At 53.2% G+C, this 15,676-nt stretch overlaps 8 protein-coding genes across 8 annotated transcripts; 5 read left to right on the top strand and 3 right to left on the bottom strand.

Annotated features, from left to right (window-relative positions):
* Nucleotides 1-821: 821 nt before the first annotated feature.
* M436DRAFT_69991 (uncharacterized protein) lies at nt 822-1,386 on the top strand (the record flags this gene model as incomplete). Its single annotated transcript, XM_013575779.1, has 3 exons — nt 822-894; nt 967-1,239; nt 1,295-1,386. 3 exons carry the CDS (start codon nt 822-824, stop codon nt 1,384-1,386), a joined length of 438 nt encoding a protein of 145 aa, XP_013431233.1.
* Nucleotides 1,387-1,780: 394 nt separating this feature from the next.
* M436DRAFT_38816 (WLM-domain-containing protein) lies at nt 1,781-2,848 on the top strand (the record flags this gene model as incomplete). The annotated part of the gene is made up of 1 exon (XM_013575425.1): nt 1,781-2,848. One exon carries the CDS (start codon nt 1,781-1,783, stop codon nt 2,846-2,848), a length of 1,068 nt encoding a protein of 355 aa, XP_013430879.1.
* A 1,032-nt stretch (nt 2,849-3,880) lies between these two features.
* Nucleotides 3,881-4,966, bottom strand: M436DRAFT_69989 (RNA-binding domain-containing protein; the record flags this gene model as incomplete). Its single annotated transcript, XM_013575778.1, has 4 exons — nt 3,881-4,335; nt 4,388-4,725; nt 4,784-4,886; nt 4,939-4,966. 4 exons carry the CDS (start codon nt 4,964-4,966, stop codon nt 3,881-3,883), a joined length of 924 nt encoding a protein of 307 aa, XP_013431232.1.
* Nucleotides 4,967-5,440: 474 nt separating this feature from the next.
* Nucleotides 5,441-6,811, top strand: M436DRAFT_38879 (uncharacterized protein; the record flags this gene model as incomplete). Its single annotated transcript, XM_013575439.1, has 1 exon — nt 5,441-6,811. One exon carries the CDS (start codon nt 5,441-5,443, stop codon nt 6,809-6,811), a length of 1,371 nt encoding a protein of 456 aa, XP_013430893.1.
* Nucleotides 6,812-7,612: 801 nt separating this feature from the next.
* On the bottom strand, nt 7,613-9,934 carry M436DRAFT_37884 (uncharacterized protein; the record flags this gene model as incomplete). The annotated part of the gene is made up of 1 exon (XM_013575260.1): nt 7,613-9,934. The coding sequence occupies one exon, from the start codon at nt 9,932-9,934 to the stop codon at nt 7,613-7,615; it is 2,322 nt and encodes a 773-aa protein (XP_013430714.1).
* Nucleotides 9,935-10,612: 678 nt separating this feature from the next.
* M436DRAFT_39152 (uncharacterized protein) lies at nt 10,613-11,864 on the top strand (the record flags this gene model as incomplete). Its single annotated transcript, XM_013575494.1, has 2 exons — nt 10,613-10,957; nt 11,010-11,864. The coding sequence occupies 2 exons, from the start codon at nt 10,613-10,615 to the stop codon at nt 11,862-11,864; spliced, it is 1,200 nt and encodes a 399-aa protein (XP_013430948.1).
* A 149-nt stretch (nt 11,865-12,013) lies between these two features.
* M436DRAFT_38273 (uncharacterized protein) lies at nt 12,014-12,975 on the bottom strand (the record flags this gene model as incomplete). Its single annotated transcript, XM_013575329.1, has 3 exons — nt 12,014-12,332; nt 12,386-12,685; nt 12,740-12,975. 3 exons carry the CDS (start codon nt 12,973-12,975, stop codon nt 12,014-12,016), a joined length of 855 nt encoding a protein of 284 aa, XP_013430783.1.
* An 825-nt stretch (nt 12,976-13,800) lies between these two features.
* M436DRAFT_78807 (aldo-keto reductase) lies at nt 13,801-14,670 on the top strand (the record flags this gene model as incomplete). Its single annotated transcript, XM_013575971.1, has 1 exon — nt 13,801-14,670. The coding sequence occupies one exon, from the start codon at nt 13,801-13,803 to the stop codon at nt 14,668-14,670; it is 870 nt and encodes a 289-aa protein (XP_013431425.1).
* Nucleotides 14,671-15,676: the final 1,006 nt, after the last annotated feature.

The following is a 15,676-nucleotide window of genomic DNA, read 5'->3' as shown; positions in this document are numbered from 1 at the left end:
CGTTCTCCCGCTCGCTATGACAGCCTTTCGGTAATATGCCATGCCTGGCAGACAAGGCCTATAACAATTGGCTCCGTGGCAACTCCTTACGGCCGGCATATCGTGAGGGGTGCTTGATGGCAATTCGACGACAAGACATGCAGAAGAGCCACCCACTGACCGCACATCGACTCTCGACCCATACACCAATGTGTTTTCTTTTCCAAAGCCACTTTCGCCCACTCCACCGAGCCGGCCCGCTCAAACAACCGACTCCTTCGTCTTGTCGAAGCTTTTTGCTCCTTGATACATCCATCGCAAACGTCAAAACTACCGTGCAGCAAAAGGAGATATAAAAGGAGAACCAACTCCTCAAAGCTCCACACTCGTAAGGCCAAGCTTTCTTTGGGCCTGTTCACGGTTCGCCGATCGACATGACGATCGCTCGTTGTGGTCCCCCTTCAACTGCTGTGCAGCTGTTTCACGCGTCCTTTGCTTTCAGCAGCGCCAACCCTTGAAACCGTGTCGTAAAATACGGGTCTGAGTGACTGCAAGACCATTCGTCTGAACAGGAGTCATGCGCGCCCGCTGTGGTCCACCGTCATGCTCATCGTCACCGCCCGCGTGAACCCTGTTTTGATACTGCTTGTCTCCTTGGTTCGCGTCAGTCTCACATTCCTTGGTGGCGTGGCGCGTACTTCCTTTCTTGAGTATATATATTTTCTTGAAACCGCCTCTTTCACCTGTTCTTCAACCTTTTCGCTCGCTGCGCAAGTGAACCTTCACCTCAGTACACCCATCTTATCCACTACACCTCTCAACCATCATCCACATACATCAACATGAACTTCGTCCTTCCTATTCGCATCGCGCAGCTCATCCTCGCAATTTTGGTCCTTGGAACAGCCGCCTATGGTAAGTCCGCTTCTTGCTCTGTCAGCCGTCGCGTCGCATCGCATCGTATCGCTGACGACTGCCTGCCTCTAGCCACCAAAGGTTACTATGGCTCGCACTCCGAGGTCAACTTCCTGATCTTTAGTTCCATCTGGACGCTCCTCGCCTTGATCTATCTCAGCCTCACGTCGTGGAAGCTTGAGCGCTTTGCACACCCATGGATCATCTGTGGTGTGGAGAGCTTGACAATGCTCTTCTGGTTCGCTGGCTTCATTGCGGCCGCAGTCTTCCTCGGTCACCTCAGCGGCTGTGCTGGCAGAGCTTGCAGTTCTGCCAAGGCCGCAACTGTCTTTGCTGCATTTGAATGTGAGTTTCGTCTCCCCTGGGTACTTCAATTCGCGTTGTTGACAAAGTCATGCAGGGGTCTTGTTTGCCGTTACAACAGCCTTGGCCGTCATGGGCGTACTCGGAAGAGGTCGTGCCACCAAAGGGCCCAACACCATGGGCGCCTAAAAGCTTCACCTCTGATGATCCCGTATGATGATGATGCTCTGTGTCACGGTTGATTTGGTTTGGTTCGAGGCGGCGTTATTCTACGGCTGGGAAAAGAATGAGATACCCTGGGAGCTCTGGCAAGACTTCGGAAGTAATATGGTCAGTTTCGGGAGCGATATGGGCTAGATCGGCAAGGGATGATGGCCTCTTTCACATGCAAGGCGTTTCCGATCAAGCCACACCCTTGTGGCGGTGCGATCTCAGGGTCGCTCAATGACGCCGATTAATCAGCATCGAAGGCGCGCGAAACACACCAAGGCGAGTGCTCTTTGTCGCGAAGCAGTTGATACCAAACTACAAGTTAATATTCCTCACACTTTCCGTCACTCGTCACTGCATCACTCGTGCAATCATGGCTGCAGAGGTTGATCGTGTGCCTTCGCCCGAAGCGCTACTAGACGACGAAGCAGACAGTCTCGCTCTGACAGTGCAGTACCACGGCCAACCCATAACTCTCACTCTCTCCACCGAAGCCACCATCCAAGACCTCTCCACTCTCGTCGCCGAAGACCTGCAGATCCCGCCTTCGAACCAAAAGTTCCTCATCTCGCCGAAACCAGGTCTCCTCCGCCCACCCTTCAAAGACCCAACTCTACGCCTCGACTCCCTACCGCAAAAAGCAAAGATTACGCTCCTAGGCAGCACGACCCAAGAAGTCGCCGATGTCGAAACCGCAATCGCATCTCTGAAGCAAAAACAGCAAGCCCGTCGAGCAGCCCTGAATGCCGGTCGCAAGGTCCAAGCAAATCGCCATCGCGACTGGAAGACCGTGACCGAAGAAGCAACGTATACGTTCACCACATTACGTCCGCTACCGCAACTGCACCAGCCAGAAAAGTCGCTGCGGTTCTTGGAGCGTCTGCGCGATGATCCTGGCATCAAGGCTGCAATGCGCAAACACAAGTTCAGTGTTGGTTTGCTGACCGAGATGGATCCCGCCGAGCATACAACCCACGAGTCACGGACTTTGGGTCTGAACAGAAACAGAGGAGAGGTCATAGAGTTGCGATTGAGAACAGATGCATACGATGGATACAGAGATTACAAGGTCATCAGAAAGACCTTGTGCCACGAGCTCGCTCACAACGTGGTCGGCCCGCACAACGCAGAGTTTCATGCTCTTTGGAACCAGATTGAAAAGGAGGTTGAGAAGAACGATTGGTCAAGAGGTGGTCACTCGCTTGGGCAGGAAGAATTCTATAACCCTGGCGACGACTATGTCGACGACGATGATCACTGCGATGCCGGTGGTTGGGAAGGAGGCTCCTACGTTTTGGGCGGAAGCACTTCAGACAACCAGACCTCTGTCGAACCTCTCACGCGGCGAGAAGCTATGGCTAGAGCAGCCGAAGAGAGAGCAAAGAAAGAGAAGAGCGTGCAGAAGGCTACTAAGCACGATTCAAACTCACCGTCGAGCTGATTCTGATACACGACAATTTCATTCGGTATTGTTCAATAGCGTAGCATGGTATAATGACGATGAAGCACGATTAACGTCATTTGGTGAAGAGGTCTCAATTGTGTATCTGGATTGCATGCTATAGAAGCTTACCGTAAGGCTTGTACAACACCTTGCATGCCAGGCTCTAACTTCTGTTATGCCTCGTTGATCAACCCGAGATTACAAGGAATGCTGCGAGCCGACCTCAGAACTTCAACAACAGATGTTTGCTTTGTATTGAGCATCACCTATCGCCAAGCGGCTGAGATGGCGCAGTCATGTAGTGCTCACCTTCATAAATCATCGATCAAATAGACAGTATTGACCAGCAATATCTCATGTTGCATCAAGTCTGCCAGCAGTCAGCTCCATCTTTAATAAAGACCCACCTGATCCCGAATGTCAAGGTAGCGGTTCTGGCCAGTTGCCGCAAGTCCCTTGTTGAGAAGGTCAGACGAACAAGAAGGGCGCTCAGCATGGTGTTCACGGATGTATCGAATTGGCGATTTAAAGACTCAGAGTCCAAGGTCGAGCGACGTGGCGATGGAGAGCGCCGCGAGCTGACTGAAAGTTATGGAGTGTCGCACGTTATTATGTTGAATTGCTCATTTAGTTGAAGCAATTTGATGAAACCGCACCACGGGATGTGTAACTGTATTGGAAAAAAAAGTCGGACTGCCGAACTAGGAAATCCACTGGAAAAGACGCTCGAGAATCGTAAAGATGTATAACGTGCGCGTGTCTCTGGGTGGTGTCGCCAAAATAGTTGCAGAAGCACGTCTCAAGATTTCTGATTCTTTTCTTGCCGTACGACGAGCTGAAGCCGGAAAGAAAAGACCCGAGATATTAATCTGCTGATGCGCCCCGAACGAACCGTGAATAGCGTGGAAGAGCGGCAAGAAGATGACGAGAAAGGTGAAGAGGTACATGATGGTGTGGTTGGGTATAATAACCGATGGGCCGTCATGCCAAAGTGTGCTTTTTGAATTCCCCCTGGTCATTAGTAGCGCTCTAGCGGCGTTCGTATCTGTCAGCACCGCGCTCCTCGCCGTAGGCACGACGGCCGCCAGAAGCAGCAGCGTCGGCAGCGGGAGCTGCAGGGTCAGCATAGCTAGAAGGAGCATCAGCGCGGGCACTGCCACGGTCGTAGCCGTATCCGCCACGTCTGTCGTCGTCACCACCAGAAGCACCGCCGCGTCCAGCGTAGCGATCTTCACGGCCGCCGCCGTAGCCACGAGAGCCACCACCGTAGTCATCACGGTCGCGACGGCTGTACGAACCGCGGTCCTCGTAGCGATCGTAGTCGCGACCACCACCGTAGCGGTCATCGCCGTAGCGATCGCCACCACCGTAGCGTCCACCACCAGATCTGCCACCATACTCTTCACGTCTGCCGAAGCCGCGGCGGTCGTTGTAGCGGTCACCACCACCACCACCGAAGCGACCAGGAGGACGGCGATCGTCGGCTGGAGATAGAGTCAGTTGAGGAACGTACATGTCGAGGACGTGGTTGCTTACTTCTCTTGGGAGGGCCGAAGTACTTGCCAGGGGTAGGGGTTCTGGGTCTGGAGCGACGAGCCTTCTCAATGCTCAGAGTGCGGCCCTCGTAGACCTCGCCCTGGAGACCAGACTTGGCAGCGTCGGCCTGCTCGCCGGTGACCATGTTGACGAAACCGAAGCCACGCGACTCGCGGGTGTGAGGGTCGCGCATGATGCTGCAAGTCTCGACATCACCGTACTTCTCGAACAGGCGACGGACCTCCTCCTCAGTCAGACGGGGGTGGATGCCGGTAACAAAAAGGTTGGAGCCGGGGTTGGCAGCTTCTTCCTCATCCTCACGGATCTGCTGGGCGGTGCTGGGTTGGTTGTCAATGACATGTTGTAGATGGATGATTGAAGTGTTTGGTGACGTACCGGTCATCACGGGCAGCGGCAGGCGAAGCGCTACGAAGTCTGCTGTCGCCGTCACGATCGGGGCGGGGAGAGCGCGAGCGCTCACGGGGGTATTGGGGCTCGTCTGGATCGGATCAGTTGGATGGTAGTTGGTGTAGCGAGTCAGATGTAGATACCGTCGTAGTCGCGGTTCTCGTATTCCATTTTTGCGGTGATTAGATGGAGGGTGGAAAGGAAAGGGAGAAGAGGAGACGAGTTCAATGGGAAGAAACAAGGAAGGGATGGGATGGATGCGATGGAAGTCGCAAAGGATGAGTGAGGAAAGGGATAGACGACGGTCGCGCCGTGCAGCTTCACGCTGTTTGCGCCTTCCTTGGGCTCGGCGCGTACTGCAAGCTTGGGCCTCTCGAGCTGGCCAGAATTGGTGACGCTTCCCGCCCAACCAAGATATCTGTCAGCCATCCAAGCTGTATGATGCAGATTGTGTCTGTCAGTTTGCTGTGTTTGCACCAACAAGTCCTAAGGTGAGTTCGCCGTGCTTTCATTCACTGCTACGCTTCACTTCAACAATCCCGACATGATGACGCCGCTCGCCACGACTCCAGTCTTGCCCAAGACGAGGCTGACCCTCAACAGCAGTCGACACCCTTTGCCCCACCCTTGACGAGGCGAGTCACTATGGCCTCGAACGGCCCCTACTACCAGCCTGGCCAGGCGCATGACCAACCAGTATCCGACGAGATGCGCCTTGCTCAAGGCATCCTGGACTACACCACCTCGGCTCCTCAAGCATCCATGTATCCTGAACCCAACTCGGAATATCACCATGCTCAGCAGCTGGCCTCGGATCAGGACGTCGAGGATCATGCTCAGCTACAAGGTCTCGTCGAGGCTGCCACCAGCGCTGCTGCCCAAGAACAAATTCGCCAACGCAATCAACAGCTCCAGTTTGCTCACTCGGACCAAGACCTAGCTTCTCTGCTGCGCGATCCATCTGCTCGATTGTCAACCTCAAAGCGCAAGCGTACCCATTCTCTCCACAACGACGATCCGGCTTCTGCGAGCGACTCTTCCAAGCGTCAACGACACTCGGAAGACATCCGTCCCCACTCTCCCCACCTCGATGCTCGAGCTGCTGGCGTCCACTCCGCCGCCGCTCTGTTCCGTCCCGCTTCCGACTCATCCAAGAAGTACACTCGACCTCCCATGTCCAAACTTTTCACATCCCTCGAGCTGTCTCCGGAGAACTTCCTATACCTTCAGGCTGCCGCCAAGCAATATATGCTCAACTCCGACTATCCCGATCGACAGGCATGTGTAGGCAACAGAGGCAGAGGCGACAACGAGATGGTCAAGGCTAGAATGTACCAGTGCGTGCGTGAGTTCCTCGAGGCCGAGGGTTGGGGAGAAAAATACTTCGGCGAGAATGCTCCACCACCAAACGATGGAGAAGTCAACGCAGCACCTCAGCCACGCCGCTACATCTGGCCGCGTGACAGGGACCGAATCATCGCTCTTTGCACCCCACTGCTGCGTCGCATGGTCACCAACGAGCGCCAGAGACAGTACGCCATAGAGACCCGCAAGGGCGGCAAGCCCGAAAAGAACTCCCAGGACCCCACCGATCCTCAGATTCAGCATGCAGCTCCGGAGCAGGACGTCGTCTCCAACCCCGCTCACGACAGCCACTCAGAACCGTACGACTCGCGTCTGGACACTACTCCGGCATACCACCTCTATCTCATCGCTCCCGAGTCTGGTCAACTAGTGCGAGACCGCATCTCTTTCACCATGGAGGAAGAATTCAGCTGGCAGTGGCTGGTTGACACACTGGTTAGCAACTGGTGTAGTGCCTTACAGATTGTCCACCCTCCGCCCGATATTGCAGCCAGCATACTCGAGCGCTTCACCATCAAAGTACTCACTTCATCTGGTTTGACGACCGTTTCTGGCGAGGGTGAATGGCAGTTGGCCGTTCAGGACATCCATCAGACCATCTGGCTGGATAACATTGTCAAAGTTGTGGCAGAGGGCCCTGCTACACCCTGAGAAGAGAAGCAATGAGTAATGTGTTCAGAACTGGTTATACACCCTCGTACATGGTCTCAGTCTTGCTTTCCTTCGCTAGTGTAAATCGTAGATGTGGTATTACAGCTGTCAACATGCACAAAGGTTCCAAGAAACAAGATAGTATCCGTTGAAAAGCAGCTTGCTCTCGGCTCTCCCTGGGTATGTCTGCTGTCCGGAAAGTACTATGCCTTTTATAGCATCTAGACCTCTGTATGAAGAAGGGAGATACAGGGAGAGTATGTATCTCCCATCCCCTCTCACAGAGGATCAAAGCTACAGAAATGTGCAATCCCTCTACCGAATAGGAAGCATCCACTGAGAGCTATAGTCACATCACAGATCAGAAACGCAGATTGAGATCAGAGTGTATTGACTTTCTTTCATTCGGGTAGTTCTCTCCTAAGCCATCATATTACAACAAGCATCTATCAACATCCAAGTAGTTTTATGAAGTCCATCTGTTCGGACCGTGAGAAGAATAGAAAAAAAGAAGTGAAGAAGGGGAAAAGGCAAAGCCAAGGAAACAGTCATGTCGTAAAGTTCGTTTGCGTCGGTCATCATCAGTGTTGTTTGTTTCTCCCAGAAAACTCCGAGGAAAGCAGACAGCAAGAGAGCAATGGAAAAACGCTGTCCTCCTGCTCCGTCCCGATGACCGGAAAATGATATTCGTAAAAGATTCGCTTTTTTTCCTTCTCATCAATCATATCGTGGTGTTCCCCTCAGCTGATGAGAGGGTTCGTAAAAAATGAAATGCGTATTAACAGCTCGGGGTCAAACGACTTAGAGCATTTGGCCGGCAATGTCACGGATGGCCCATCGCCAAGAGTCGTCAGATCGACGGCAGTCACCATGCACAGGGAACCAGGATTCGCATCTGCGGCGCCACGTGTTCTCCTCATCACGTTGACGACGGATGAACTCGGGACCCAGGTCGAACTCTTCGCCAACCAGCCACTCATCACCACCCGTAGTTTGTGCGCCGTCAGGGGCTGATGTAGGACCTTCCTTGAGATCTTCGATGGCAGCGAAGGGATCTTCTTCGTCCTCGGTGACGCTAGGGCTGTTGTTCCTAGAATCTCCGGCACGTAGCTTGAGCCAGCACATGCGACGAGGGTCAAAGACCATACCACCAACAACCTTGATGTTCTGATTGGAATAATCGGAAGCGAGCGGGGTGATAAGGGCAGGCCTTGGTGGCGAAGGCGGCAAGGGTCGTGCAGTCATGTAAGAAGTCTGTTGTGCATCATGGGAGGTTGGAGTAGGGGTTGGCAGTAGCGGACCAAGCTCGAAAGGAGCTAGACTGTTCTCATTGCCTTCCCATCGAAGAGCCTGAGGGTTGAAGGTCATGCCCTTCTCGACGATTGGCTTGCCGACATTGGTAGTGCTGGGAGCGATGAGCTGAGGACGCTTGGCCTTGATCCTTGAGGCACTGGGGCTGGTATGGGGGCTGCGGGCAGCAATCTGAGCCTTCCAATTGGTGCTGACAGGCATGAGCGGACCCTCACTCTTGGGACGGCCGGTTCCTGCAGCCCTGAGGCGTGATTCGCGTGCAATGCGGCTTGCTGCAGTGTCGCGAAGGTAACGCGGGGTGTTGCTCTGGTCCTGGAAACTCTTCATGGGCATGGGGCTGCGAGGTGTCACGGGAGCGGGTGTCTGCATGCGCTCCGGCAAGGGAATCTTGGTAGATCCGGTAACATCGATCCTGCTCGGAATGTTGCGGACAGACTTGGGTGCGCCTCTGGCTGAGGGTTGCTTGAGATACCTGGACTCCTTGGTCGATGAGGTGGGGAGGTCATCGAAGAGGTCTAGTTCGGTTCCGTCTCCGAAATTGCGCCTGCGAGAAGGCTTTGTCACGGTGCGCTTGGAGGCAGCTTCTCTTGCAAGTGCGGCTGGGGCAAGATCGGCACGACGACCGGAGCGCGAGGGCGTGTCAGGTACATATCCTGAAGAAAGACGAGAGTAGGGACGAGGTGTAGGCGATTGACTGCGTTGAGGCTCGCCCTCGCGACGAAGGTGGTATGCAGAGGCGCGCGAGGGAGGCTTGGCAGTAGTTTGGTGGTGCGACTGGGCTGAGGAGCCGGCTGGTAAGAATGGTACAGGCTTGGCAGTATGCTGAGGGGGGCCGCGCAGAACGGGCATAGAACGCTTGTTGCGCAAGAAATTAGAACCCGAAGTAGAGGGTTGAGGACGTTGACGTGTAACAAGGGTCGCTCCAGGCTCAAAGACGGGTTCCAGGCGGGAGGCTGGCTTGGACGAGGGAACAGGCCGTGGGATGCGCGTGGCAGAAGGCTTCTCAGAGAAGGTGAGGGTCGTGGTCGGAGCACGGGTAGATGACGAAGACTTGGCCTGTCGTTGCTGGATGTTGCGGTGCAGAGTGAGTTTGCTGGGGTCGAATACGTTGCCGGCACCGATGTCAAGGCCACTCTCGAAGTCATCCTCGTCATGGGATTGCAGAGTAAGAGGGACCTCGACTTGTTGCTGACGCTTCTTGAGCATCTTGCTCAGATCGATGGGTCCCTCGGGGAGCTCAAGGCCGCCGAAATCGTCCTCGCTCTCAGTCATGACGCTGCCGAGACTAGGGCTCATGGCGGAGCCCAACTGGGAGCCGGAGAAGCTTCTGTTGCGCTGGTCGCGACGAGTGCCAGCGAAGCGTATGCCCAGGCTGCCTTCGGTAAAATCATCGAAGTCGTCATGTTCCTCTTCATGTTCCTGGTACGAAGGCTTGGGTTGCTTGAGCGAGAGCGGAGCATCGTTTGAGATTTCCAGATCGTCGGCCCAGTCGTCGTCCTGGCGGGGAGGCAGTGTACGGCGAGAAGGCGCGTTTCCTAGACGCTGGATCTTGCCGCTCATCAAGGCCGAAGGAGGGACATTGCTGGGAATAGGGATGCCGGCTTGGAGGCGGGCAGACTGGATTGCGTTGTTGGCCGACGAGTCGTCGTTGGGCGGCAGCATGACATGCCAGTCATCGTCGGCAGGGGCAGATTCGGAGCGGAGCGACAGGCGCGAGGAGAAATGGGTTTGCACAGTCGAGACGGAGTTTGTGAAGAGATCGCCCTGGAAGTCGACATCGTCGTCCCAGCTCTCAATGTCGGCCGCGGCCATGGCAGGCGGTCAGTCGGCAAGCGCGCGACGAGGGCGAGGACGGAGAATCGGGGTGATCGAGATGGGGGAGCGAAAGACGAACGAGGCGCTGGGAGCGACAGTAATGAAGGAGCTGGCAGGAACGGGGTTGCATTGAAGACGCAGCGAGCGTGCAGCAGCAGCAGCAGCAGCAGAAAGCAGAGTGGGCGAAGACACGACGCGGGAGGCTGGAAAGCGGTGCAACGCCTGTCGAGATATGCAACCCTGGACCGAGCTGCTCTCTGCCCTCACCCGAACGCACAAGCCTCCAGTACCTTTCCTTTTTCTTTGCACTTTCCTCGCGCTACGCCGCCAAGAAGGGTCTGCCGTCGCGCCAGCTCCCTCGCCCGCACGTCACAATCTCAGTAAACAATCATCAATTCCACGCGACTTGACACCGGCTTCAGCCTTCTCTACCGCTGCAGAACCCTGCCTCACGTCGCTGCGGCTGTTGCCTGAAACGTCTCCCTCGGACGCGTTTGCTTGCCGAAACGCTCGCCAGCAAACGCTTGAAGCCTGCGAAAGCTCGCCGTTGTTGTCGAGGTTGTTTGCATCTAAACAAACGTCCCCGCCCCGGCATCCAAACCCTACCCTCTTCCGTACTGCTCCCTACACCACTCCTTGACTCAAGCTAGCCACATCAAATCTTACTCAGCCGTCATGCCATCATTGCCGGATCCCAAAGTCTTACGGCTACCGCGGACTGACGTCGACAATGACTTCGTTCTCGTCAATGTCCAACAGTCTGGCTCTGATCCGCTCGACCTGAAACTCGTCGGCACCGATGCCATCTCTCCTTTCGTCACCCACCTACGCCAGAACCACATTCACAAATTACAGGCTTCTACTTCGCAGTCCGATCCGGACCATTGGCAAGCAATCCTGTCCGCTGTCTTGCTTCAATCAATTCCAAATGATCCTACTTTGGTCGGAGTAGAAGCCGTGGCCAATGTCTCTTCCTCTCAACTTACTATAACCATCCGCAACAAGATTAGTGGCATCACTGTACATTTCCGTCACAATTCCTTTTGCTTACTCTGTATGCTGATATCCGTAGCAACGACTTGGCGCAATCACTCTAGAGAAGGACGAAAACGAAGATGTTCAGCTATACGACTGGACGGGCTTTGCAGTAACCCGAGCTGATGCACTAGCCCACCAACTAGCAACTTTCCAATCTACTGTTGCGGAACATCAAAAGACAATCGATGACTTGACCTTGCACTTGGACGATTTGGTCAAAGCGAAAAAGTCTCACCAGGATGAGATGCTCAGGAAATTCGCTGCCCTGTTAAACACAAAAAAACTCAAGATCCGCGATCAGCAGCGCCTCTTGACTCACGCTAGGGTAGACCCCGGAGCCGCAGATCAGATCCAGCAAGCTAGATCTGTAACCGCTGGTCGTAAACCTGATTTATCTCGTTCGAGCAAGCGGAAGGCCGATGCCAGCAGTCATGAGCCTGAAACAGATGACGAGGGTTTCGAGCGAACGGATCTGGGGAACCGCATGAACCAAGAAGATGACATGCGTCAGGAACATGATGAACCCCTGGACTCTGACAAATCTGATCTGGATACCGAGGACGACGACAGTGATGGTGGCTTTGCTCCAGCCCCCATGCCGCCACAATCGTCACACTCCCAAGCACGTTCTCAGATCTCTGTTGGGTCCAGGGCAAAGACATCAGAGACAGCCAAGCCAGACGAACCCAGAGCTGCGCCTATGAAATCACCAGAGATAGAGCTCCCGCCTAGAAGGCAGTTGCCTTTCTCCAAGAGAAGTGTTGCCACTTCTTCGCAGATACCACCGAAGTCGTCTTCACAAACTCTCCCTCAAGCTTCTGCCATCATTCCTTCCTCCAAACCGCTACCAACAATGGACGATGACGATGAGACAGATGATGAGCTGTAGAGGGCTGTAGCACAACATCACTATTGCTTGTACGCTACCGAAACGGGCGACATACGACATTTCAATATGTAAGCCAGTGCAAAAATTTGACGGAAAGTAAATTGCCTTGGTTCAAAGCTCTATTTACAGACTACTAGAAACTAGTTATATTATCGGCCATCGGGTCCTCCATACTGCTCCCTGAATGGCAACGTATTGGAGCCTGTTGCGGGACTTCCTTCCAACGTCTGGAAAGCCACCGTTCTCGGTGTCATCGGATTCAGCACGTTCGACGTTCCTGGCGCCAACGAGTACTGCCACTCCGCCTGCGACCTCATTTTTTCCCACTCTTGCTCGTCGAGCCGGGCTGTCTCTGGCGAGTATTCTGGTATTTCGGTCTCTTCGAAGTCGGCGGCTCGGGCAAGCTTTTCATTTTTGGTAGGCACACAAGAGTAAAGTGAGACGGCTAGCGTTATGGCGAAGAGAATCCTAGAGCCTGCGATTAGTCTTATGACACCTCAACGTGTTTGGAGACTACTCACAAGAGACAAAGCGTCACTGCAAAGCTGGCTTTTGCTTGTTCACAGTACCCAATGTTCTTCTTGTCCGAAGCAACATTACAACTCTTTGTGATGTACCAGGGTGCGCCTTTCTGTGGATGGTTCTTGTCGGTCATGTCAGGTGCAGCTTGTCCATATGCACTGTATGCATACAGGACGACCAGCAGGGTATGAATCAAAGCAGAGAGTATCGGAATCAGGGCGCGCATGAAAAATAGGACAGGTTTGACCAGCATTATGAACATCGAGAGCACTGAGATCACGACATTGTAGTCGGTAATACTGGAACATGGTTAGACTCTGACGATACAAAGACCCGAATCGACTTGAACGAACAATTGACTCCAAATGATAGGAGGACTCATCGGTCTATGGTTTGCGTAGGAGTAGAGAATCTCAGCGGGCGAACTGTTGAAGCCATTATTGTAACCATCTTCCCACAGTCTAGTTCGGTAGGTGTTCGGTTGTGCAATGGCGAAGAGGGCGAGAGCGGCCACAGTGAAGGGAAACTCTGCAGCGAACAGGTAGAGCACGGTCTTTCGTGACCTCCATTTTCGCGCGATAAGCAGCATCGTGGTAAGAGTGTGCCTTTCTGAAGGATGCAAGAGCAGCACTGTGTTGTTTGGCAAACTTGATGAAGGCTCGTCGAGTAACAAGCCTCACGCTTTGTCGTGGTCAAGCGCCGAGGGAAAGAGAGGAGTCAGGAAAGAGATAGATGCTGACCTCCCAAGACGCGGGAACAGACATGATCTGTACTGTACAGGATTACTGCGGTACAACCTACACGCATGATCTACATTTGCTCTCACACTATCACTGCCGTCAGCAGCGAACGGGGTAAGCTGTGTAGCCGCCGTGGATGTGAGCGTGGCACATCTTACGCTTGTCGTTCGTGCATGTCGTCCAATCAAAGGGCTTACTCTGGCGCTTGGCTGAGTTTCCTTGCATATCCATCTTACGTCCTGCTCACTCCAGTCTCTCGGCTCGTGTTTGTATCGACCCATTTGCTCATGTCTCTTGACAGTGTTTGGTCGGGCATGTCGTTGTCGTCCACCGAAACCTGTTATGAGGCTACGCAAGATATTCGAAGAGGAGTGACAATGACGCGTCTCGCCCGCGAAGCTTGCCCTAAATTCAATATTGATCGATATGGACATCTGACCAAGCAATCGAGGCCTAGAAGCAAAGGCTTGTATCTAGAACTCTTAGCATTGAATCTCCCGCACAGTCCGTTCTACACGACCAGAAGAAAGACCACCATATGTGAGAAGAGGGTCATGTTTCGATCGAGTCAGGGTCGTACCCTCAACGATGCAATGTGGAAACAGATCGACGTCAGCACCTGAATAACCATTCCTTCTCAAACATCATCTTGTCAACCATATCAACTCAAAACCATGTCCAGACCTTCAAATATACCCCTGAATATGCTCTACGGTACAGCATGGAAAAAGGAACGAACAGCCAGTCTAGTCACCCAAGCTCTCCAAGCAGGCTTCCACGCCATAGACACAGCCGCCCAACCAAAACACTACCAAGAGCACCTCGTCGGCAACGGCGTGCGTTCCTTCCTCTCAATCAGCCATCTCACGCGTCGAGACCTATACCTCCAGACGAAATTCACATCAATCGATGGCCAACTTCCAGACAACCTCCCCTATGATCCCTCAACCAGTATTACAGAGCAGGTCAAAGCTTCTGTTACCTCTTCACTACATAATCTACGACACAGCAAAAGACCAGAGGAGAGCTATATCGATTGTCTGGTGCTTCACAGTCCTCTGCCAACCCTCAGCGAAACGATGGAAGCCTGGGATGCAATGTCGTCATTCGTTCCTACAAAAGTACACTCTCTGGGCATCTCAAACACTTCCCTTCCAATACTTCAGCACATCTGGACAAATAGCGCCGTCAAGCCAAAAGTGGTTCAGAACAGATTCTATGCTGCTACCGGGTGGGACGTTGCGCTCAGAGAGTTTTGCACGGAGACTGGCATCCAGTATCAAAGCTTTTGGACATTGACTGGAAATCCCAGGTTGCTGAACATTCCAGTCATACAGAGCACTGCTCAAGAGGCGGGTGTAAGCAAAGAAGCCGTGCTTTACTCTCTTGTGCAGGGTCTTGGTATCACACCTATCAACGGTACAACATCTCACATTGAGAGCGACGTCGCCGAAATGTCGAAATTGGAGCACTGGAAAACCGTGGATCACAATGCTAAGACTTGGGAGCAATGCATGGAGGTCTTGAGATCAATGCTCACATAGTGAGCATAAGACGTGTAGCGTCGGAAGAGACTATGGCCCACCACTGTCGTTGGTGGAGTACAATCAATTCGCCATGGAGCACACGATGAATTGGCAGTTCAGCTATCAAGGCTCTAAGATGTTCTTATCAAAGGTTTGAAGATATACAGGCAAGATCAAACAAGGGTGGTACTGGTTGGAGAAGGAAGGAAGGAAGGTCAAGCCTACCAGCCATTCAAACTCCCTCATACGACCATGCTTCCCGCAACTCTACATTCCACTACCAACCTTCATATTCTTCCAATATCCATTTCCCCATCATACAAGTCAAGAAGCCGTGGTGGTGCAGTGGTCAGCACACCCGATTCGGTAACCTAAGTCCCTACGTTCGTTTACCTAAGTTCCTAATACTCTCGCTCTCGAGGATCGGGAGGTCGTTGGTTCGAATCCAGCCCATGGTGCTTGTCTTTTTCTAACTTTTTTTTGTGTCGCTGTGTTATCGAAGGACTACACTTTCGGTGCTACATATCGAGTTATGTAATTAATTGCAAGATCTATGCCACCACTCCTCACCGTGCGCTAAAATCTGCAGCTTCCACCCTCCTCTCCCACGAGGTCATAGAGCGAACTGCTCACTTTGGAGATGCACACTCGTATTCATAGTAAAGTTGTATCCAAGGAGACTCGATGTAACGACTCTCGGATTCTGCTAAGCTCATCAAGCTCTTTAGTTGAGTCTTCGACAGATGGTTGTGAATGGACCCGGCGAGCTGCCCATACATTACTGATAGGAAACGGGAAGCTAAAAGATCGGAAGGTTGTGTATAACGCTGCTGTCGTGACTGTTCTCGGTCGTATTCTGTTGGACGAAACTATACGCAGTATCATGAACGCAGAGTTTGATATAGATTTATGAAGTGTGAGGGAGAAGAGAGATAGGCCGCCGGACAGCTTGTTCTCTGCTGATTCTCAGCATTACATCCGTGAAAGCATGACTTGTATACCAAACAAGACCCCAGCCTGCAGA

Source organism: Aureobasidium namibiae (genome assembly GCF_000721765.1).
Source record: "Aureobasidium namibiae CBS 147.97 unplaced genomic scaffold scaffold_2, whole genome shotgun sequence".
Lineage (NCBI taxonomy): Eukaryota > Fungi > Ascomycota > Dothideomycetes > Dothideales > Saccotheciaceae > Aureobasidium > Aureobasidium namibiae.
Note: the sequence above shows the minus strand (reverse complement) of the source record. Positions and strands in the feature narration are given on the sequence as shown.